The sequence below is a fragment of the Xyrauchen texanus genome, unplaced genomic scaffold (assembly GCF_025860055.1).
Source record: "Xyrauchen texanus isolate HMW12.3.18 unplaced genomic scaffold, RBS_HiC_50CHRs HiC_scaffold_209, whole genome shotgun sequence".
Taxonomy (NCBI): domain Eukaryota; kingdom Metazoa; phylum Chordata; class Actinopteri; order Cypriniformes; family Catostomidae; genus Xyrauchen; species Xyrauchen texanus.
Window position 1 is genome coordinate 386 of NW_026266177.1, and position 23,480 is coordinate 23,865.

The 23,480-nt window shown below is 37.9% G+C and overlaps 1 protein-coding gene across 5 annotated transcripts in view; it reads left to right on the forward strand.

Annotated features, from left to right (window-relative positions):
• The first annotated feature begins 2,303 nt into the window (after positions 1-2,303).
• LOC127641868 (serine/threonine-protein kinase ULK2-like) overlaps positions 2,304-23,480 on the forward strand; it is a 36,694-nt gene continuing 15,517 nt past the window's right edge. For all 5 annotated transcript variants that reach the window (XM_052124676.1, XM_052124678.1, XM_052124680.1 and 2 more), the window contains exons 1-8: positions 2,304-3,589; positions 5,198-5,290; positions 5,446-5,487; positions 18,471-18,503; positions 20,218-20,254; positions 21,926-22,099; positions 23,011-23,084; positions 23,183-23,284. In XM_052124676.1, coding sequence (XP_051980636.1) covers positions 3,500-3,589; positions 5,198-5,290; positions 5,446-5,487; positions 18,471-18,503; positions 20,218-20,254; positions 21,926-22,099; positions 23,011-23,084; positions 23,183-23,284 — 645 coding nt within the window. In that variant the 5' untranslated portion in view covers positions 2,304-3,499. The remainder of the gene's footprint in view (positions 3,590-5,197; positions 5,291-5,445; positions 5,488-18,470; positions 18,504-20,217; positions 20,255-21,925; positions 22,100-23,010; positions 23,085-23,182; positions 23,285-23,480) is intronic.

The following is a 23,480-nucleotide window of genomic DNA, read 5'->3' on the forward strand; positions in this document are numbered from 1 at the left end:
GAGTTATGAGTCAAAATTATTTTTTGTGGTAATTAATATGCTGTCGTTTGAGCTTGTATTGAACCCAGAATATTTATTTAATACATAAAGTCTCAAATGCAGTTTGCTGTTTGATTATTGGTTGATATATATTACCTATATTTTTTTTATATAGGTATTTTATTTTGTTGTGTAGTCTCATGTGGTCCTGTGTTGGTCCTTTGTTGTTTTTATGTAGCACCATGGTCCTGGAGGAACTTTGTCTCGTTTTGCTGTGTACTGTACTAACTGTATATGGTTGAAACGACAATAAAAACCACTTGACTTGACTTGACTTGATTAATGGAGGTCTAGAGCTGATCGAGGTGTCTGGATTAAGACATATAGTGTACTGTAAATTAATAATACAACAGCCAGCTAGTGTGCAGTATGTTCCTTAGATCATGAGACATATACAGCATAGCTTTCACTCATTCTCTTCTTCTTGGACCTTTGACAAGAGTCACTTAGGTTTCCCACATTTCCATGAAATCACACAAAGAATTCTTGACCATGACAGCCAACGTAAAGTGATAATGATGGTCGTGTTGTTCATCATTCCTAAGTGACCATAAAGTGAGAAGGACGTGCCCAATGCGCCCATGTCTGTGGCCTCACTCCATACATATTTAAGTTTGATACCTCTCATGGACATGCTGAGACATGTCCAGAGCTGCTGAGTGTGCGTCTGACATTTGGGTCATCACAGCGGTCATGTACATTAAATTACATGATTTAAGCATTCTCTACCATGTAACATGTTTACATCTTAACGTGTGGTCATGCTTTTTTTTCACCACCAAAGCTACCAACGAGCTCCACACATGTTCTTTATTGTCAAGACTATATAGGTATAATTGCAGTCACGTGTCCATACTGGAAGCTTCCGCCAGGGGGAGCGCTTGTTGCTGTTATTTTTGTTTTTGTTCCATAAAAAACAAATGTGTAGTTTTGTTCGTTTATTTGAAGGAAAATTTCGACAAAAAAAAAGGAAAATTCTGTCATAATTTTCTCACCCTCATGCCATCCCAGATGTGTATGACTTTATTTCTTTTGCAGAACACAAATGAAGATCTTTAGAAGAAAATCTCAGCTCTGTAGACCCATACAATGCAAGTTAATTGTGGCCAGAACTTAGAACCCCCCAAAAAGCACATAAAGGCAGCATAAAATGAAATCATATGACTCCAGTGGTTAAATCCATTTCTTCAGAATCCATTTCTTTTAATAGTTATGGGAAAGAAACAGATTCATATTTACAGTAAGTCCTTTTATTTTATTATAATTTTTAAATTTTATCCCCTTTTCTCCCAATTTGGAATGCCCAATTCCCACTACTTAGTAGGCCCTCATGGTGGCACGGTTACTCACCTCAATCGGGGTGGCGGAGGACAAGTCTCAGTTGACTCCGCTTGTGAGACAATCAATCCGCGCATCTTATCACGTGGCTCGTTGTGCATGACACCGTGGAGACTCACAGCATGTGGAGGCTTGTGCTGCTCTCCGCAATCCTCACACAATTCATCATGTGCCTCATTGAGAGTGACTACAAAGAGGTTACCCATGTGACTCTACCCTCCCTAGCAACCAGGCCAATTTGATTGCTTAGGAGACCTGGCTGTAGTCACTCAGCACACCCTGGATTCAAACTCGTGACTCCAGAGGTGGCAGTCAGTGTCAGTACTCGCTGAGCTACACAGGCTCCCAAAGTAAGTCCTGTTTAACAATACATTTTCACTTACACATTGTTCTTTTGTTTTTTTGCCAATTCACATTCTCTGTGCATACCTACTGGTGGGGCTGGTCAAAGGTGGAGTTTTATAGTAATAATAGGACTTAAATATTGATCTGTTTATCATCCACACCTATCATGTAGCTTCTGAAGGCATGAATTTTACTGGCTCGAGAGACACTTCAAAGTTCTGGTCACAGTTCACTTGCATTATATTGACCTAAAGAACTGTGGTGTTCTAAATAATTTTAATTTTTGAGGTGACAATTCCTGAACAAGTGCTATTTTTATTGGCCATTTCAACACATTCCCCTAACATATTTTTTCTTTCTTTCTTTCTTTCTTTCTTTCTTTCTTTCTTTCTTTCTTTCTTTCTTTCTTTCTTTTCTTTCTTTCTTTCTTTCTTTCTTTCTAAAAATGTAAGAGCTCTGGCGTTGTCTCACGGTGTAATGGGACTATGTTTTGCGGCGGAGAGCAACGCTATACTCGCCTTTCGCGGAGGAACACATTATGCTGGTGTTCTCAGAAGAGCTCTGTCATTATAATGCAGCAAGCTCTGACCACGGACAAGTTTCCCAATTACCTGAAAATAGACGTTGAACTACTGACATTACGGATCGTACTTTTATACAATACATTTTCACGATTAAGGACAGGGAGTATTAAAAGTGTACAGGTTTTATTACATGATTGAGCATCGGTGTTTTCCTGCATTGTCTTACGAGATCGAAAGCAGGACAGAAGGCTGAGTAGAAGAAATGGTGTATCCAGCGCGATTATAAGGATTTAAAGCAGAATAAAGTACAATATCGTTCCAGAGGAACAGATGACTATTTCACATAAGAGCATTGGAACAATGGAGCGTTCGGTTCGCGTTCTGATTCTTTTGTGACATCATAACTGACCTGCAATTATTTAAGCAATACTACTTGTCTACATGGATATATTAACATTCATGTTGGAACACTTCTAGAGCAGTGTATTTTTATATATATTTTATATTGTGATTAGCCTGCGACATTCGAATTGCAAGTTTAGTTTTTCTTTTTACATGGCTATCCTTTTTGGCCAGCTTGCGATGGGCAACTCAATATCCCAACGAGCTGTTATTGAGTTTACAAGGCACTACAACCTTGGATTGGAACCTCTTCCTCTCTTCAGCTGAGCTGACATCATGTAGCTTGTAAACAGTAGAGCTCCACGTTTGGTTGCGTCAAAGTTCTCCAGCTAAGATAAAAGGCAGCTATTTTAAGAAACTGGTTGTTAACTGGGTCAGAGAGCGACAGACAAACTAGTTCGATGCATCCTGCCCTGTCTGTTTAGCAGAATAAATCATATAGCTGAGACAATTGGGGTTGTTTTCATTTTTAGATTGTTTACATATTTAGATATCCTCATATGTCATACTTTCATGATAGATTTTGACCCAAAAATCACAGTTTATGGTTCCCATTTTATATTTTTATTTTTTTGGCGAAGGAACTCGTTTTAAGAACGTTGCTGTGAGGGTTTTGTGTTTTTGGTACGTATTTTAATCCAGACAGTTATTATCCAACTCCACTAAAGGATCCGCGATAGTTATTATTATTTTAAGCATACTATTTTGTCTTTGGAGTTATTTCGTTGCTGGTCTGGGGATGACAGGGCTCTTGAACAGACTGTCGCCTGGATTAACAAGAGTTTGATGATCTTGTCCCCAACGACCCCCTTATCACAAGCTGTTGTATATCACCGGACACCTGCCAGAAAATGGAGACGGTGGGAGACTTTGAATACAGCCGAAAAGACCTAGTTGGGCACGGAGCCTTTGCAGTCGTCTTCAGGGGAAGACACAAAAAGGTAAATAAACACATGTGTTGCGCATGACTGGCTCGAGAGACACTGAGCATCACCATTCACTCATGCGTTGCAAAATCTGGGCCATGCAAATATTTTATGGTGGTATCCAAGTCTAAGACGAGACAATTTAAGGTCAATGACAACATATGAGAAATGTGACGGGTCTGAGATTGAAATTATATATATATATATATATATATATATATATATATATATATATATATATATATATATATATATATATATATAGATCTGTATAGTCTAATTACATGCACGTTTTATGTAAATCGCGTTGTAATATCCCAAAAAAAAAAAAAGAAAATGTTTTGTGTTTTATGTAACATCTGCTAGAATATGTCACCTAGCTGCCAGTGGAGTCATTCATTCATAAAACAGCCTCTGTGAATAAGCCGTCTGACGTCAATGGGAACGTCACGTTTGGGGCGGAGGAACAGTGCCCGCATTTTGAGATTTTTGTGTTTTAAGGTTATTTACATTGCCTAAATACACAAAATTACATTGACTCGTGTCATCAGCAAATGTGTAAAAGGATGAACGCTTCACTGTAAAAACCCTTATTTAATTGCAGATTGCATGATGTCATGGCAGACATAGACATAGCAGAATTTTTTATAAGACTGAATTCATGATCAGTGCATAACAATATTTCAAGATTGTCATAACCAACACAGGTTGCATTGACTTTAATGTGTGCAACAATGCCAAGTTTCAGTATACAGTATTTGTTTGCAGGGAGGGATGCACTGGTATACAAGTTTTGTCTGATAATAATTTTTTTAAATATTTATTTTAAATACATTCATCTTGCCAATTTATAAATGTCACACACACACACACACACACACACACACACACACACACACACACACACACACACACACACACAGGTGTAAATTAGCTTCACATTTTTTTTTGTAGGAAAGCTTAAAGGGACAGTTAACCCAAAAATGAAAATGTGATATAAAAAGGAAAAGTCCCACTCTTAAAGGGGTCAGCATAGTAAGGAACTGCGTTTTCTCTATGTTGCCTCCATCACGCTTGACTGAGCAGATTTTCAGTGAGTCTTTCAGTGCTGTTCTCGCGTGCAGCCAGCGCTTGGCCACAGCAAAGTGTGCCGTAGGAACATCTCCTATTAACCTACATTTACATGAAAAGCATCCAAGCTTCTATTCATGGATTTTCACTTTGCAGCTCCTGCCGTTGGGGACGCAGTTTCTTTAAGTTGGTGTGTGGCCCTATTGAATCCCACCTTACACAAGTGGATCTTCCAAAGTCTAAAATCCCATTTACTCAGAACTTAATGTGGTACTGTACCATACCAGGTCACAAGTTCAGAATAGATGCAGTATATTGTAAAGATTTAAACAGTGTAGAGCTAGAAAAAGCCTTTTTAAAACAGATGTTAGTGCCCTCAGCCCAAGACTAATAATTAAACAATTGACCGGAAGTTTGAATGACACATTTGAATTTCGAGAAATTAGATGCTTTCGTGGGATACAATTGCAGTCATTGAGTTTAGTTTTACACACGAATCCCCCTTGCACCCCATACCTTTTGATAACTAATCTCCATTTGTAATATTTGCAGAAAACTGATTGGGAAGTGGCCATCAAGAGTATTAACAAAAAGAATCTCTCCAAATCTCAGATACTGCTTGGAAAAGAGATCAAAATTTTGAAGGTTCGTTTTTTCATATTCTCTTTTTTGTCAATGCAATTTCCATGCATTTTGGTGATGTGCAGCTTGGCACTACATTTAATCTAAATGTTTTAATTGTTTGTTGATGGCACTGGCAAGACATTAGTAGACATTGTTTATTATTTCTTTTTTTATAGGAACTCCAGCATAAGAACATTGTGGCACTCTATGATGTCCAGGTAATGACACATTTCTCATGAATTTTTATTATCCACTCTTAACTGGCTATAGCCACGAATACTCTATCCTCACTCTGAACACAAATGCTGCTTATAACCTTTCCATGTTGTGCTACTATTCACCAAGAGCTGGGAGGGTCAATGGGAATTGCCCAGTTCTTATATAAGACCACCACTTACATGACAAGTCACATGATCTATCAAAGTCTAAGCCTTACTGTACATTGCATGAGACCCCTTTTTCAGAATAGAACACACATTATTCTTTTAACACCCATGCTCTGGTGTTGACATCATTAGAGAAGTTGGAAAACATCTAAATATAGAAAAATACCAACATTCATAATATGCAACCCATTGTATATGTATTGTCCACATGCATCACTCTTGGATTGTCCATATGCATCACTCTTGTTGGGCAGAATATGAAACAGCAAAATTGAAGACTGATGTTACTGCCCAGGAGTATATACGATTATTTCTCAGGCATTTCCTTGGGCCTGAATGCTGCATGCTTTGCTGAAAATGTCATAAGTCAGCCAGTTTTATTAGTGAACTAATTCATTCATCAATACTCTGCCTTCCTCCTTTCTACCTCCCACCAGCATCTCTAACAGAGGGAGGGGTTGCCTCCTCTGGAATGGTGTGGGCTATGATTCTAAGCCTCAGCTGACAGTGCAGGCACTGTTCTGAAAGGGCTTGCACTGACGTCTACAGCAGGATAAAGGCTTGAATGCTGTGTAGCCTTTAATGGTCTGGACTGTTTTTAATTGTGACTGTTATGATTCAGCTGCCTATAGATACCCATGTGATGCCTTCCAGTAGAGCGAGGAGAGTCGTTGAATTATCATGCTCTTCCCACACTGTAATGCTACTTCCTGTTATTATATAACACTCCCACCTGACCTGAAGTGCTGAAGGGGGGCCTTAACCTGTGTTGTAGACCCCACGTCCTTCAGTTAAGCATGCTTTTCTAAAACAGTATTTGTGCCTCTGTATTGCAACATAGCAATTAATTTTTTTTTCTACATCCTGAAACATACTTTTAACCACTCCATAGATTTCATATTAGCAAACCATAGTTTTGGAAAGGCGTTTAGGACACTAGTAATTTTTCCAACAATTGTTTTCTCTCATGCCATCCCAGACTTTTTTCTTCTGCAGAACACAAATTCATATTTTAGAAGAATATCTTTGCTCTGTTGGTCCACACAATGCAAGTGAATGGTGTCCACGACTCTGAAGGTCCAAATATCTTTGCATAAAAGTAATCCACAAGACACCAGTGATTTAATCCATGTTCTCTGAAGTGATCCAATCAGTTTTGGGTGAGAACGAACCAAAATATTACTCAATTTTCACTGTATCGTGATTTTAAGCTCATTTACACTTCCTAGTGTTGCATGCTCAGAGGGCTAGATGGCGCCAGGAAGTGTAATCAAGCTTGAAATCATAATCGCCAAGGAGGCTTCTCTAAAGATTCATACTGAAAAAATAATTACAATTTCTTCTGATCTCACCCAAAACTGATGAGATCGCATTAGAAGATCTCACCCAAAACTGATTAGATCACTCAAGAAGACATTGATTAACCCACTGGAGGCGTATGGATTACATTTATGCTGCCTTTATGTGTTATTTGGGCCTTCAGATTTCTGGCCACTATTCACTTTCATTGTGAGGACCTACAGAGATGAGATATTCTTCTAAAAACTTTATTTGTGTTCAGCAGAAGAAAGAAAGTTATACACATCTGGGATGGCATGAGAGAGGGTGAATGATGAGAATATTTACATTTTTGGGTGAACTATACCTTTAAGTACAGTATGTTAAACAGGGCATATAAAGTATGTGATCCATCTCTGCTCCAAAAGGTCTTTGCACACTACAAGCTCTGGGCATTAACAGTTCTCACTGATCTGGTACTAAGGCTGATGGTTCTTAAAGATTCATTATTTATGTCCAGCAAAGGACTTGTTTTAGTTTGCTTTGGTGTGAGAAATTATACAGTTTTGTTTTGGCTGTGATGGTTAGTTCCAAACACAATGATCTGTCCCATTTGGCCCAAGGACTGTTTTTCTTCCTTTGCTGAAATGGAGAAGAAGGTGTCAGTGGTGATGACGTAGCTGATCCACACCTGTTTTGGTAGATTCACATGCTTCTTCGTTCACTCAGTCAGTCTACCATAAATACATTTGTTTGTGCAGTGCTGAGATCTGTTTTGGCTAACTGCTTTCTAAATCATGTGCCCCATCTGAATGAGGTGGGAGTTCATGCAGCTTATTTTACCCTGGAAGATTTGAGTCTTCATGCCACACCGTGTTTCAGCTGTTCTTGTGTCACACACTTATATTGGAATCATGTCAAACATCCACATGGGCTTGTGCAGGTAGAACATGTGAATGCTAGTTAGATTACTATGAAAAATATGTGTCCCCTCATGAGTGCTCATATTGTGAGTGTCACATATGGCCTGAAATATACTTGCTATGCTAGCTCGATTTCTCGCATTGTTGCATTGTCAGCTGTGCCACAAGGGGCGCTACATCTTCTTCAATGGTCAAATTTGTCCTCCAGGTCAACAACTGTCATGGCCGTAACAGTTTGTAGAGAAATTTTCTGTCCAAGTTAGTTGACATTTTTTGTTTGTGTTTGCGCATAGTATGTTTTTGGCAGTGGTGTCAATATATCTTTACTATTACATGGTAAGCACAGCTTCTGATTTCATAAGAAATGCAGCAATGATGATTTTAATACTGTATATGTACAAATAATCTATATAAATTACAAATGATTCTTTGTGCATTTAAATATTTAAGTGAATAAAAGTGTAAAATATCACATCACTATTGTAATGTTTGTTCAAGTCACACAATCCTCTTTTTCTTCTACATGAATTTGTCCATAGAAATCAGTTGACACTGGGCCCATAGAGCGTATTTGAAGCTGTTCTTCAATGGGAGTCTGTGGTAGATACCTGTTCTATTCAAATCAAAGGTGCAAAACATCTATGTTCATTGGACTGAGGCTCTAAACATGTAATGTTGGGTCCCGCCTGGATGCAGCACTTCTCTGGGAGTCTATGGGAGCTTTTGTGCGCTGTTTGCATTGGATCTGCATCAGATTGCCTATTGGACATTGGGCTTTCAATCAAAGTATTTTTGTCCCGCCTGGAAGCACAGATTTTATTGGTCGATCTCTCAAATGGGTGGGACTTGACCTTTGGACTTGGAACTTGTGATGTACATGATTGAGAGTGTATGAAATGGAAAAGCACTGCTGTTAAGCGCAGAATGTCCGGCAGCTCGGAAATACACGCGCAGTTATTTGCAATATAATGCAACACATCTATTTCAGCTTTCAGAATTGTTTGTCTAATTTGTAGTTTGAGCAGCTAACTAACATTGCAGACATCAATAATTGTCTGTATATGTAATTATACTAAAGTAATTATACTAAAATGTCAGTGGCAGCCATGTTCTTCTTTGTGCTGGTCTTGTTGAGTGCTTGCAAAATTTCAGAATGTTTTGAAGTGTTAGAAGTGTTTTGGCATCTATTCCCTCTGGATTAAATTAAATCACAGTTTATTTGCAAATATGTCACTTTGATTAACTTTCTATAAACACTACAAATATAAGACAAGTGGATACCTTAGATAAAGAGCTGCATACTTCAGAAGAATGTGACCTTTATGTACTACATTTCTCCTGATGGCAGCTGGAAGCCCTGGGGAATATTGATTGAACACTCTCCTGAGTCTAATTACAACACTATAGACTGTTCACAATTCACTGTCATTAAAGACATTTGGAGGATGTACTTTTTTGTACCCTGCCAGAGGTGTCTAGTTAAAGTGGAGTAACAGGGAGCGCTTGCCCTTTCCCATTTCAGCACCACTTTTAGGGATGGCCCTCTGGTCCCACCATGCCAAACCGAGTATATGCAACACAGTACCACTGTGGGCCAGGTCTACAGTCACATTCCACATGATGAGGAAATGTGAATGAAATCTAGTTGTGAGTAATGCCAACGTCAATGCGAGTCCACACATATGTCCACACGTACAGATAGAGATGTTGGAGCATTATTGAGTCTTTCTGAATGGAGGTCTGTGATGGAGCTGGAGATATCTCCACAGCTGTTTTAATTACAGGCTTGCAGTGAGGACTGTGCAGCTCCAGTCAAATGCTATTCAGTGGTGTTCCAGTGTAGGCAGAGGGAGGCTGGAGACCTGATGTAATAACAGGGCGTTCATTCTTTCTTTCTGTATAAAACTGCTGGTATACTAGTGTTATTTCTTTAAAAGGATAGTGAAGGGAAAATTAAAATTCAGTCATCATTTACTCACCCTCTTGACGTTCCAAAACCATATGACTTCACAAAAAGGTGAAACTTTGAAGAATGTACATTTTTACCACTGGAGTCATATCAATGATGTTTATGCTGACTGTCTGTGATTTTTGGAGCTTCAAAAGTCAGATTATTTACTTGCATTTTAAGGACCTACTGAGCTGAGATATTTTCTATTTTTCTTCAAATGTGTCCTGGTGAAGAAAGAAAGTCATACACATCTGGGATATCATGAGTGTGAGTAAATTATGAGAGAAGTTTTGGGTGAACTATCCCTTTAAGAAAAGGGGAAGTCCTGATCAGTTGTTTTTATGTTGCAACAAAATGTGCAACAATAAACATTTAAATGTGAGGGTTGTAGAGGTACATGGTAAACAGGGACATTTGTAGTGAAGGATAAGGACAGTAGGGAATGTGGCATGGAAATGGGATGGGATTCTACTAATGTGAAGGGGACAGAGTTTTGAGGATGGGTGGGAGGAGCTGGGTTTGTTTATGAGTCACATATGCATCAGGCAGTCATTTGTGGATGCCGTCTCTCACCGTACCAAAACAAAACTTGAACTTCCTGTTATAGAACACTGTGTCCCAGTGGAGGACGGATTGACTTGTTGTCTTCAGTTTTCTGAGAAAGCTGGGAGTGATGAATTCAAATGAAGACGATGGGTGTGGGGACAAAAGAAGACAAAAACAGAATGGGGAACCTGCTGTCAATTGAGAGCTGCCTGCAGGAACAAATAGCTGCCTTGCTCTTTAAGATCATTGACACCTAGGATCATTATGTAGGATAATAAATCTATTCATGCACATTATAGATTAGTTAGCTGTGCAGTCAAATATGTATTCTCTAAATGCACACTGCCCAGATTTAAGGAAGCAAACAGAAGCCCACATTTATTTCTCATTCATTTCTTTCCTCAAAACCACCTACATTCCAAAAAGTGTGGGCTCTTTGTTTATTTACCAGCTCTACGTGGGCAGTAGACACAAGAAAATATGCTTATTTGTATCTTATCTCTTTCTCTTTCTTATAGCAGTAAGGTTCATGGGCTTGCACGGAAATTTGATTTGTTGTTGTTTACCTGTTCCTGTTGATAACCATACTCTTTTATGCCACACCCACAGTTTTACCTCCAGGGAAGTTGCTTTTCAAATGTCCTGAGAACATCTTCATCTGTATGGACCATCTGTGTCCACACAGACATTGACACCCCTGTGAAACCACATAGCTTTCTCCTTTCAGCCTTAGCATGTTGTGTTCTCTCATTATGGCTCGGTATTGATACAGATTCCCAGATTCAATTTGATTATGATTCACAAGCTCTCGATTCGATTCAATATCGATTTATATGGGTTTAAGATATAATGTCCCTTTTGCTTACATATAAATGAAATGCTCTCCCAGCTAATGCTTTTAATTATACAGGGGACCTTTCAACTAGGTTCATTAGGAAAATATTAATTTTACTAATTATATTTTATTACCTTTTCATCATTTTGGTCACATTTTGTCTTTTTATAAATTAAGTAATGAATGTATTCAATCAATAAATAAGATATTATATTTCATATATTATTTTTGTGACATATTTATTGTTAAATTGCATAATTTGTGCTGTTTTCATTGATTTGTTGAACACGTGCTAAAACCAGTACTGTCTCGTTAACAAAAAATGGCATTTCTGTAAACAGTGCTTTTAAATGAGCGCATGTTAACTAGAGAGGACTCGAATGGCTTTACCTCATCTGTGTGATGTATGATTAGAATTATGTTTTTGTAGCTGTTTTTTTTAACAACAACTGACTGTAAAGAACAGAAAGGGTATTAAAAGACACAGTATTCAATGACAAATGGTTTGTCATTTGAATCTCGTCTTGGACACACATTACACGGAGCAATTTATACTCTCAACACACTGTGAAAGGATCTCGCTGCTGAACACTTCATGACATAACTACATCATTACTGATGAGTAAAAAGTAAACATTTACCAGCCAGTTGCTAAAAATATTCACTTTAATTGCATAGTGCGAAAAATGCGAGTGATTTCCTCTCATTGTAGTGGAGGTTTGCGCACTGATTGAAAGATCGATTTTATAATTAATATCAAGATTGTTCAAATGGAGATCGCGATGCATCAGAAAAACAATATGTTTACCAACCGCATCTCTCATTATGCACATTGCTCAAAATAGTTCAGATAGATTTCTAAGAAAGAACACATCAATCCCTCACAATTGTTCACACATGTGCTGTCTCAAACATTCCTAGAATTTAAAACCATTCTTTGGATCAATTCCACCTTATGTAACCTAGTACTTCGAGTAATGATGTAATTGAATAACTGCTTGTCAAGAACATGCTGCTTTTTTTTACATGTAATGTCTTTGTGTTTTCTGACATTCTGGAGTTTGTGTAAACTCTGAAGTTATGATTGGAATGCAGTTCTGGAATTTCAGTGTTTAAGTTTTTGTGTTGTTTTTTTCTTTAAATGGAGCTTTGTTATAGGGTTGGCTTTATCCGATAATTTTGGTACAATATCAGTTCGGTACCAAAGACTAGAATAAAGAAAAAGACAGCAAGTGGGTTATTGAATTGTGCAGTTATTTGGTATTATTGGTACCGTAAAAAGACAGTGGTATCATTAAATTATATAGGCCGATATATTACTTAATATTAAAATATATTAAAGGGCCTGGGTAGCTCAGCAAGTAAAGATGCTGACTGCCAACTCTGGAGTCGCAAGTTTGAATCCAGGGTGTGCTGAGTGACTCCAGCCAGGTCTCCTAAGCAACCAAATTGGCCTGGTTGCTAGGGAGGGTAGAGTCACATGGTGTAACCTCCTCGTGGTCGCTATAATTGGAAAATGGGAGAAAATATATATATATATTATTTTTAAATATATTTACATTTTAGTATAAACTTAATACTGAAGCACTAGCACTGGTACTTTTAACATCACAACAATGATAAAAACATTTGGGGCTTAAGCCCCAGTAGCCCATCTCTAGCGCCACCCTTCTCAAAATAGTTTGTTGCAATAAATGGTATTTTAGTTTAAAAAAACATTGAACTGTTTTACAAAAATAGTATTGTTTTGTTAAGTATGTGCATAGTTAAAACTAATTATGGGGATTCAATGAACAACATCTTTCCTGTTATTCTCCATACTCCACTCTGTTGCCAAGGATGCTAGTGAGCTGCCAAATATGCAAGCTAGTTCTAACACACATTGAAGGACCCAAAGTTATTGAAAATTCTCTCATCATTTTCATCATCCTCATGCCATCCCATGTGTATGATTTTCTTTTTTTCTGCTGAACACAAACAAATATAGTTACAAGAATGTTTCAGCTCTGTAGGTCCATACAATGCAAATGAATAAGTAACAACATTTTGAAGCTCCAAAAAACATATAAAGGCAGCATATAAGTAATCCATGTCTTCAGAAGCGATATGATAGATGTAGGTGAGAAACAGACCAATATTTAAGGCCTTACTTGTGTAAGTGGCACAACCCTACTTTGAGTGACTAAATTAATTTCTACTAAAGCTCTCAATATGTGTTTTCGAAGTTGTAAGAGTTTGGAAACTGACCTATTTTGTCAAATTATATGTCATTTGTCATCCATTTAATCAGTTTTGTAAATATTGTATATGAAAGATTTCATCACTACTGCTCATGATATATGTTATTGTGCAAAAGCCCTAGTGGAATTTAGTGTCCTGCCAAGACCCAAGTAAAAAACTGCAGAAGAAGATCAGGGCGGCACTTGTGTTTGGACAGCATGTGGTTGTGGTCCTATGGCTGTTTGTTGTTCTTTTACAGCCCACACTTGGTCAATGCAATCTCTCTCATTAAAAGGCTTGTGATTTGTGCATCTTACTCACAGTTAGACCATTTGGCCTGAACGGAGTGATAGAAGAATAGGTCAAGTTAAAAAAATTGCTGATAAAATGTGTGGCTGATATGCGATTGCAAAGTCATTGATGTCCTACTGCCCATCGACGAACCCCGCCCCAAGCTGCTCCATTTCCCTTTCTCCTTCCCATCCCCCATCACAGCCAGCACAAATCAGCCCATTATGTAATCGTATCAACAGTCACAACGAACAACTAATGCAGTGCCCCTTGTAGCCCCAAGGCTGCATTGCTCCCATGTTCCATAAATGGATCTACGGCAAATATGGGGAGGTGGGATTGGCTGGGTTAAGATTGTGGAGAAGAAGTAAAGATTATTGAGCAGGCTCAGAGCCTTGCTTACAGGAAGAAGGTCTTGTAAAGTCAGTCAGGTCTACTCATGTGGTCAACTAGACTCAAAAGACAAGTCCTGTCTATGGACTTTAGTCATGGAATTACCAAATGGCAATTAAAATAATGGCAATTCAAATATTTAAATGTGGTTGCCTCAGTTCCTCAGTTTTTTTTTTTTTTGTTCTGTGTTCTTACATTTGGTATATTTAATAATATTCTGTTCTACTTCAGTGCCTCTGCAGACTTTAGTGACCTGTGGCTATTAGTTTAGTCATTGTTGTAGAAGTTTCTATATGATTAAACACATTAATGCCCTCCTAAAAAATGAATTCCAGGGAGCAAATATTTACCCCTTATTACATGGCTCTTTGGAATACTCTATTCTGATTGGTTAATCTCGCCATCTAGGGATAAAGTGATCTCAGACTGGTCATCTGGGTATTGTGACTTATCTTTTCTACTTCTCGTAGCATTCTGTGATTTTTACAAGTAAGATAAATAAATATTTCAAATAGGCATAGTTGAGTAAATGACATCATTTTCATTTTTGGGTGAACTATTCCTTTAAATAATATCTTCTCTAAAAAGGGTCCATTAAGTTATCTTAAATTGAGAAGAGTAGATGATTGCTCATGTGTCTTTTAAATGAAGTGTCATTTTTAAAAGGCCAAATGTGTAGTCTTGGGAATACTGTGAAAGGGTCATCTGAATATAATCTTAGATGAGATACAGTGGAGAGGAGTAAGTGCTGGACCACTATACACTGTTAAACAGCCAGCAGCCATATCACCCTGCATCTCTTTCCTGGTTGCCCACTAAAGCTAAGCAGGGTTGAGCCTGGCCAGTACTTGGATGGGAGGCCTCCTGGGGAAACCAAGGTTGCTGCTGGAAGTGGTATTAGGGAGGCCAGCAGAGGATGCTCACTCTACGGTCTGTGTGGGTCCTAATGCCCCAGTATAGTGACGGGGACACTATACTGTAAAAAGGCACCATCCTTCGGATGAGATGTTAAACTGAGGTCCTGACTCTCTGTTGTCATTAAAAATCTTAGGACACTTCTCGTAAAGAGTAGGGGTGTGACCCTGGTGTCCTGGCCAAATACCCCCCATTGGCCCCTATCTACCATGGCATCGTATTAATCTCCATCCCTGAATTGGCTACATAACTCTACTCTCTTCTCTCCACCAATAGCTGGTGTGTGGTGGGCATTCTGGTGCACTATGGCTGCCGTCTATCATCCAGGTGGATGCTGCACACTAGTGGTGGTTGAGGAGATTCCCCCTATACTATGTAAAGCGCTTTGAGTGCCTAGAAAAGCGCTATATAAATGCAAGGAATTATAAGGAATTATTATTATTAAACATTTCAAGTTGGATAAACTTAGAAACATAAGTTCCCCTGCTGCCTTAAAAATGTGAGTAAACTCAACTTGAAAATAACATTTGTTACAATTCAAATTGTAATGTTTTACAAGTTGTTTAACTAATGATCATTTGTTGATTCAACTTGATACTCTGAGTTAAAGCAACTTACTATGTTACATTATCAATTCAAGAAAACTCACTTTACCTTGTCAAATAAACATACAATTCCTCACTATTTCAACTCACACTTTCAAGTTAAGATAACTTAAACTATATTCATTTCAATTGCCATTTATGATAAGAGCACTAATGTTTTTAAATTGTTTCTTAAATTTATTTCTCATCTTGACTAATAATGGCAAGTTTGCCAGTTTCCTTATTTACACTGAATGAACTTACAAATGATCTGCACAAAAATATAAAATGTATTTTAACAAGCGTTAACATTGGCTTGGAAATTCATTTCTAGTAGGACCGTTTCTAACAGGTTCTAATAAAGACCATTCTAATATTCTCCAATGTTTTACAGAACTGGTGCAGTCACATTTGCAGAGCACCGTCAATGTGCTGAACTTTTCTCCCCACAAGAAAGTTGCAACATTATTGAATTTTTTCAACACACATTCAAAAATACAAACTCGCCGCCTTTGTGTTACTCAACAGAAATTCAGCTCATTCAAAAAGGTGGCAATTTCTCTGTATTTCTCACTCAGTATCACCCCTCCTCCTCTTCCCCCCTTCCCCTTTTTCAACTTACATTTACATTTATGCATTTGGCAGACGCTTTTATCCAAAGCGACTTACAGTGCACTTATTACAGGGACAATCCCCCCCAGAGCAACCTGGACTTAAGTGTCTTGCTCAAGGATACAATGGTGATGTCCGTGGGGTTAGAACCTGTAGGTCACAGGTTAGAACCTTCTGATTAACAACCCTGTGCTTTAGCCACTACGCCACCACCACTCCATGCTTATAATCCAACTTATAATTTACAGACACGAGTTAAATGAACATTGAAAACCCAGACAAAACTCACAAGTAGTCGAGATAGTGGATTAAAATTGGAGTTAAAGATAAGAAATAAGTTAACATAACTTAATGGGGATATTATGTTTTACAGTGTGACAAACCCTTCCCTTCCCACACACTCTCCACAAAGGCAACCACTTATGTGCAGCATATAAAATGGCTGCACTTCCCTTGTTAATGCACCCGTCCATCACAACTCCATTAATGGGCTGCCAACTTTAATTCCCAGAGACATGCAGTAAATCATTAAACTATAAAACCAGATGGAGGAGCTAGCAAGCAAGTTAAATACTGTATATTGGTCTTGCTTGCTGTAACCATTAGTGTTGTCACCAGGGCCATAGCTAGTGGGGTGAAAGTTGGTAACGATTCTAGGGGGTAGATCCAAGGGGCCCCACAACAAATTGTTGTGGTCCAAGGGGCCCTCTAAACTGTATTTTTTAATAGTAAAGGGGCCCAGAGCAATATACAGTCAAGGGGCCCAGATGACCTTGCTACGGCCCTCGTTATCACGGTACCAAAATGTCAGTGGTCAGTACCGGTACCAGTGAAATTTCATGGTTCTTGATACCAATTTTGGTAGCACAGCAAAAATATGCTAATATGATTATGTGCTATTGAACACACCTTAAAGTTATTTTTAATTATTTAATAATTAGTTTAATAATAATAATTATTATTTTCCAGAACATGTTTTAAAGTTTAATTTAATTTAATCTAGGGATGTGCTGAATGACAAATTTCACTGATGTTTAAACGAAAAGTTTGGAGTCGACTAGTTTAAAAAGAAACCAAACTTCAGAAAACAGTCCAAAAATTGTGTTTATGTGACCCATTTAAAATACTTCATCTATTCCAAATCTGCCACAAAATTCTTAATATTTAAGAATAATATTTAAATTCTTAAATACTTAATTTCTTCAATTTCAATCATCTAGCTTTTATTTTTAATCGTGCTTTTATTGTGACGTGCGATTTTTACTGGAAGCTTCACTTTTCCGTATAAACAGTTCACGATACAGTTCAGTGTGATCTTTGTCTTTTAACGCACATCTGAAATCTCTTTACACTGTCCTTTGAGTCTGACAAATTCATTGTTGGACACAGTTTTGGAGTGTTTGTGTATCAGATTACTGGTGTTTGTGTATGTGGTCATTTTGAAATGTAAGGTTTTAAATTGTATTACTGTGAAGCACTTTGGTCAACTCTGTTGTTTTATAGCTAAAGTTGACTTGAGATTAAAGTGCAAATGCTGTGATTTAATCATAGAAATATATATTTTACATGTGCTGTGTGGTTCACAGTGGATTAGTGCTCTGCTTTGTCATCTGATACAATTTGAATGATTCTCAATATCAGTGAAGGTTCCGGAGTATGAGCGGTCAGATTTATGCATTTATTTAACGTATGCAACCCATCCACACTAAGATTGCAGCCTTTAGCGGTTTAATAAATAACACTAGGACATGTCACTTGGATTAATTGTAAATTTCAGTGTAAAAGGAGTAACAGAGCATGGGTCCAAAATAAGCCTTTGAGTATTTTAAAGCTGTCGCCTGTCAGTCATACTACATTGAGTTGGTGCACGGTACTACCAGCACTGATAGTACACTGCAGAAACACCGCAGTATATTTTAATATGATTGGTACCGAAGTACCGGTACTTTTGACAACACTAGTAACCATGCAAGCAATACCTCAAGCAAGGGTTTCCTGTTTTGTATTTGGCCAGCATCTAAGTCCCTCAGTATTGACACAGCAGCCCTTAGAGCTGTTACAGGGCCTAATGTGTCAAAACTGTAAAGCATGTGTAAGTTAAATGCCAGGATTTTAAATGCGAGTTACATGTGTGCCTAGATACCCACAACAAACTGGATGGATAGTGGAAAACATGCAACCTAATAAGTTATACTGATGAATGTTTGTGGTTATTTGCTGTTTTAAAGTGAAAATATGTGATCAAAATGTTTTTTTCTTTCTTTCAGGAAACACCAAGTTCTGTGTTCCTGGTTATGGAGGTAAGAAGATGGCAATGTCAATCTCTACTTGAAATTTAGGCTACGTTCACATTAATCCGTATACATTTGAAAACAGCATTTTCTTTTTCACAACACTCTCCATCCACACTGCCATTTTCAAGCATTTTCCAAAAGTTGCTCTTCCACACTGAAATGTATGAAAACGCTTAAATCCCCTTACTGCTTATGTCAAAAAATCACAGTTTTCTGTATGGTCTGAAAGGCAATTATAATAATGTTCTTTGCTACACAGCAATTCCGAGTAAACTTCCCGTCCCGTTTGAAATGTGCAATGTGAAGTTTGTTAAAAGTAACATTTATCTTTAACAATGATATCAATGTGGATACCAGGCACAACAACGTCGCTACAACATTGGTCACATCTTGATTGTTTGGGATTGAATGGATCACATGACTGTATCACATGACAACAAGCACATCATCATTTTCAGATGTCTTTGTTTTCCCTGTCCACACTACAATAACGAAAAACACTTCAAAAACTCTGTCTCAGTGTGGAGAGAAGGCCAAAACGTACAGAAAAATATCTTTCAAATGAAAACGTATTAGTGTGGACATGGCCGTAAAGCACCTACACATTAGTAGTCAGAAAATGCTACAAATCCTTTGATTTCAATGGGGATGGTGCATCGGGAAGGACACATGGGTAAAATGCCAACGTTTGTGAATGTGACTCTCCGTTATGCGATCAAAACCTTGCGCATTCCTATTCGTCAAACGCTCTGTCGGAACTTGTGTGTAAGCGCCTTAATCCTCTCACTCTCATACTCTCTTGCTTCTCACTTCTCATGGTTTGGCTTTTAGAATAGTCATGAGACTACTGCGTGCCTAGTGTTTCACGGCTTTGCTTTCTCGTATTGCTCAACACTGCAGTCTCTGAAGGAAAAACAAGCTGAACCCTGCAAGTGGTCAAACTAAAAATATTTAATATCCACTCTTTAGCATGTAATGTCAGTGCAACACTTCACTTGTATCCTCTGATAAGATAACCTGCATGCTTTCTGAGTATCATTGATGGGAACCTGTCTGTGCAACGTGAGAGGGTATTTTGCTGCTATAGTGAATGGTTCAAACAGGTGTGCTCTAGAAACACTCAAGTAGTAGAGTCAAGTAGTGCCAAATCTAGATGCAGTGTGTATATTTTCATCATGCAATTTGGATTTTGTTCATGCAAGTACCTAATTTATTGGATGTTTTTTGGAATGAAGAGTGGCCAGTAACTGGATTGATTTCCTTTGTGTTATCCAAGAATCAGGGTTCCCACAGTCATGGAAAACCTGAAAATATCTTAATAATTTACAGATGTGATTTTTATTTCTTACTTGACCACATCATAACAATGATGCAAGATTGATTATCTGTGATTAAATATCCTGAATGGTTAAATAAATGAGTGTTCAACATGTGTTTTTAATTTAAAAAGCCTTTAATCAACAGTTGACATGTATTAGTTCTACTGCACTCAGCACCCAGTGTGCTCAGGGCTTTTTCTTTCACTCCATCAATGATGTGGAAATTTACGGGGCACAAATAGATGCTGGCAGTCCCCATAATACTACATCACTTTATCATTTCCTCAGTGAAATACACCCATTCTCATTCTCCAGTTCATGAAATATCTAACCCTTGAGTGTCTGCATTCAATTTTAATTTTAAAGTTGACTTATTTTTTTCTGTGTGTTTCCTATTCAAGTACTGCAATGGAGGAGATCTGGCAGACTATTTGCAAGGTAAGCAGTTCCCCTTATTGTGATACAAACACTTATAGACACAATACAGTGTACTCAGTGTACGTACTATATGCCAGTGATAGGCTCATGGCCAATGGACCATGGAAGTAAACGATTGAATGTGAATGGGTTTAAATGGTAGCCCATGTCATATATCATTTTTGCTTGCTATTTGCTCCAACATAAGAAGAAATACACCACTATTAACTATCCACTATTTTCTAAATGAAGAAAAAATTAAAGAGCGATGGATTATGTCAGTCAGAAGAGACAAATATATTGTCACTCTCTCAGCAGCTGTATTAGAAACCAAATCGCATATGTGGTACTGGTTTTTCAAAAACGAATTACAGGGTAACATAATACAAAGTAAAATGTTATACATTTACACTACATAATTAAAAAATTGCAAATATAAAAAGTTTGCTAGATTTATACTGCTATAAAAGGCAGAAAAGTTTGTGAAAAGGGTCCATAATAAATGTATCTATTGTCTATTCAATACTTTCATCTGCCAAAATGTAATGTCTTTGAATTTTATCTTGATTTGGTGGACTTTATTCAGAAAATAGTGATTCATGTGATTAATTGCAATTAATGATATAATATCAGGTTATTCATTTACAGGCCTCTTACTCCTGTACTCACAGTACACGCAATCCCTTGGGACAAACTGCACAAACACTCTCAGAAAGCCACTGCTTCCTCTGTTATCTTACATATTTTCAGCTCAGTGCAGTTTGCCCCATATCCAAAGTGAATAAACAGTGAAGTACATGCACTTTCGTATGGTGTTTTATGAACAGATGTGTTGTAGGAACACTCTCATAATCTTCCCGACGAGAGAATGTGATTGGTCTATAAACCAGGTTCCCATTGTGTATTTGTGACTAAGAGGGCCTAATAGAGATGACTCCGATATCTTGACTTTATTTGTGTGTGATAGAAAAACAGTGAGTTGGCTGGACTGTTTGTGTAACAGTTCTGTGCAGGTGAAAAATCCCATGTTATAGTACAGCATGTCTCGGCTTCCCCGCCCCCCATTATTATGCAACTGTTACTTAGTTATACAACCTCAAAACTACTGTACAAACACTTGTAAATCAGTTTTGTAGGATTCCTGCGGGATTCATTGTGATCATAATTGCTTTGTTTACAGAGCAGATTGGGTGAAGGGAATCCTCTTAACAGCTCAGTGGATTAGACCAGTTTTGTTCTAATGGGGACTTGTAGCGACATCACTCCATGTAATACCCCTGAGCAGCTACTGTTTTGACATTCAAACCAATCAGGGGCTATTAGAAGATGACTTTGATGGTTATTGATTAGCCCGGTGCAGTTTAGATCTTACTTTAAATGAATAATTTCATCTAAATCTGTTTTTTCTTCTTTGAAACAAAAAAAGACATATTTTAAATTCTGTTCACACTGATCTTTTCCATACAGTGAAATCAGATAGTGACCAGATATTTTTGTGACTTTCTTGAGCCATTTTGAATGGGGACTGCCCTGTTTCGAAACAATGTGTGATTGTTAGCATGTCTTTGCATGTGTAAGCAGATTTAGCTGATATAAGGGTATCAGCTAAAGGTGTAACTTAGGGTTTTATAGACTGATATAATGGGTTTTGTAGGAGTGTTTCTCAGCAGTACCATGTCTCTGTACTTACAGTCAAGGGCACCCTACGAGAAGAGACTATAAGGATCTTTCTACAGCAGATTGCAGCAGCCATGCGCATCCTCAACAGCAAGGGGATCATTCACAGAGACCTCAAACCCCAGAATATACTGCTGTCCTACACAGGCCGCAAGAAGTCCAGCATCAATGGCATATGGATCAAGATCGGTAACTATTGACACAACAGTCTCCCCAACACACTGCATGGTCACCAAGATATTAGGGGTTATGCATTATATACAGTGAGGCTTAACAGCCTGAGTCTGCATTCAAAATCTGGGATTCAAAATCTACAAATCCAATTTCGAGAAAAGGTGGGCATCTTTGTAAGACATCTTTGATATCCGATAACATCATCCTATCGCCCTGCCCTAGTGCTGATGTTTCAGTGCTTGACTTGATGTACATTTAACTGAGCTATTTGACAAAGAAGCAATCTGTAAGTAAACTATAGCAGGTTTAACACAGTATGATAACAGTATAATTTGGCTTTTGTCATTTGAGTGTACTACTGAAATTATGAAAGTTGTGCCTCTATTTAGACTCAGAAAGTGCTTGAGGAACTACATATGTGTAGTTTATGTGTTATGTGTAGCTCAATGTGTTTGACAGCCAGTTTGGAAGTAATGAATCCTTTTCTATATTTGTTACATCATCTCTTTGATATATGAAAAATAAAACAAGAATATTTTATTCTATTATTTTTTTAATTATCTTGAAAATGTTTTGAAAATTTGACACTATTTGGGCATTTTGTAGATCCATTTCTTGTAGATATACATGCTGGGTTGCTAAAGACCCGAGGAGGTGTAACACCCATGCATTTAAGAGTTAAATTAGAAAAATGCTAAATAGAAGTATTTTCTCAACTGTACTCAGGCTTTTTACCCCACTGTATGGTACATGTCCCCAATGTTCCAGAACTAACAGTCTATTCAACACCACCAAACTGTTCCCTGATCTCTTTTACATCCAGTCCTTTGTTACCATTGTCTCTGCTTGTGCAGAAGCCATAAATTGTGAGTCACAGATAGCAATATGCTGCTATTAAAAACACTGGGGTTCTTTATGTTTAACAGCTGACTTTGGTTTCGCAAGATATCTCCAGACCAACATGATGGCCGCCACATTATGTGGATCTCCAATGTACATGGTAAGTACTGAATTCCCTTTCAGATTTGTGAAATACCGCGGAGACGAGAGACATTTACTGGATCATGCTTTCCTAATCTCTCAATCTTTGCTCCTCAGGCCCCAGAGGTGATCATGTCCCAAAACTATGATGCCAAAGCTGACCTGTGGAGCATTGGGACTGTCATTTACCAGTGCCTCGTGGGAAAGCCACCTTTCCAAGTGAGGTTTAAAGTTTTTCACAGGATTTACATGGTCTCAAATAGTTATTGGTTGTGATGCTAGGTGAAAGATTAGGTGATATTTTACATACTTATTGGGATAGTTCATGCAAAAATGGAAATTCCGTTTACTCACCCTCATGTTGTTCCAAACACATATGACTTTCTTTCTACTGTAGAACACAAAAGAAGATGTA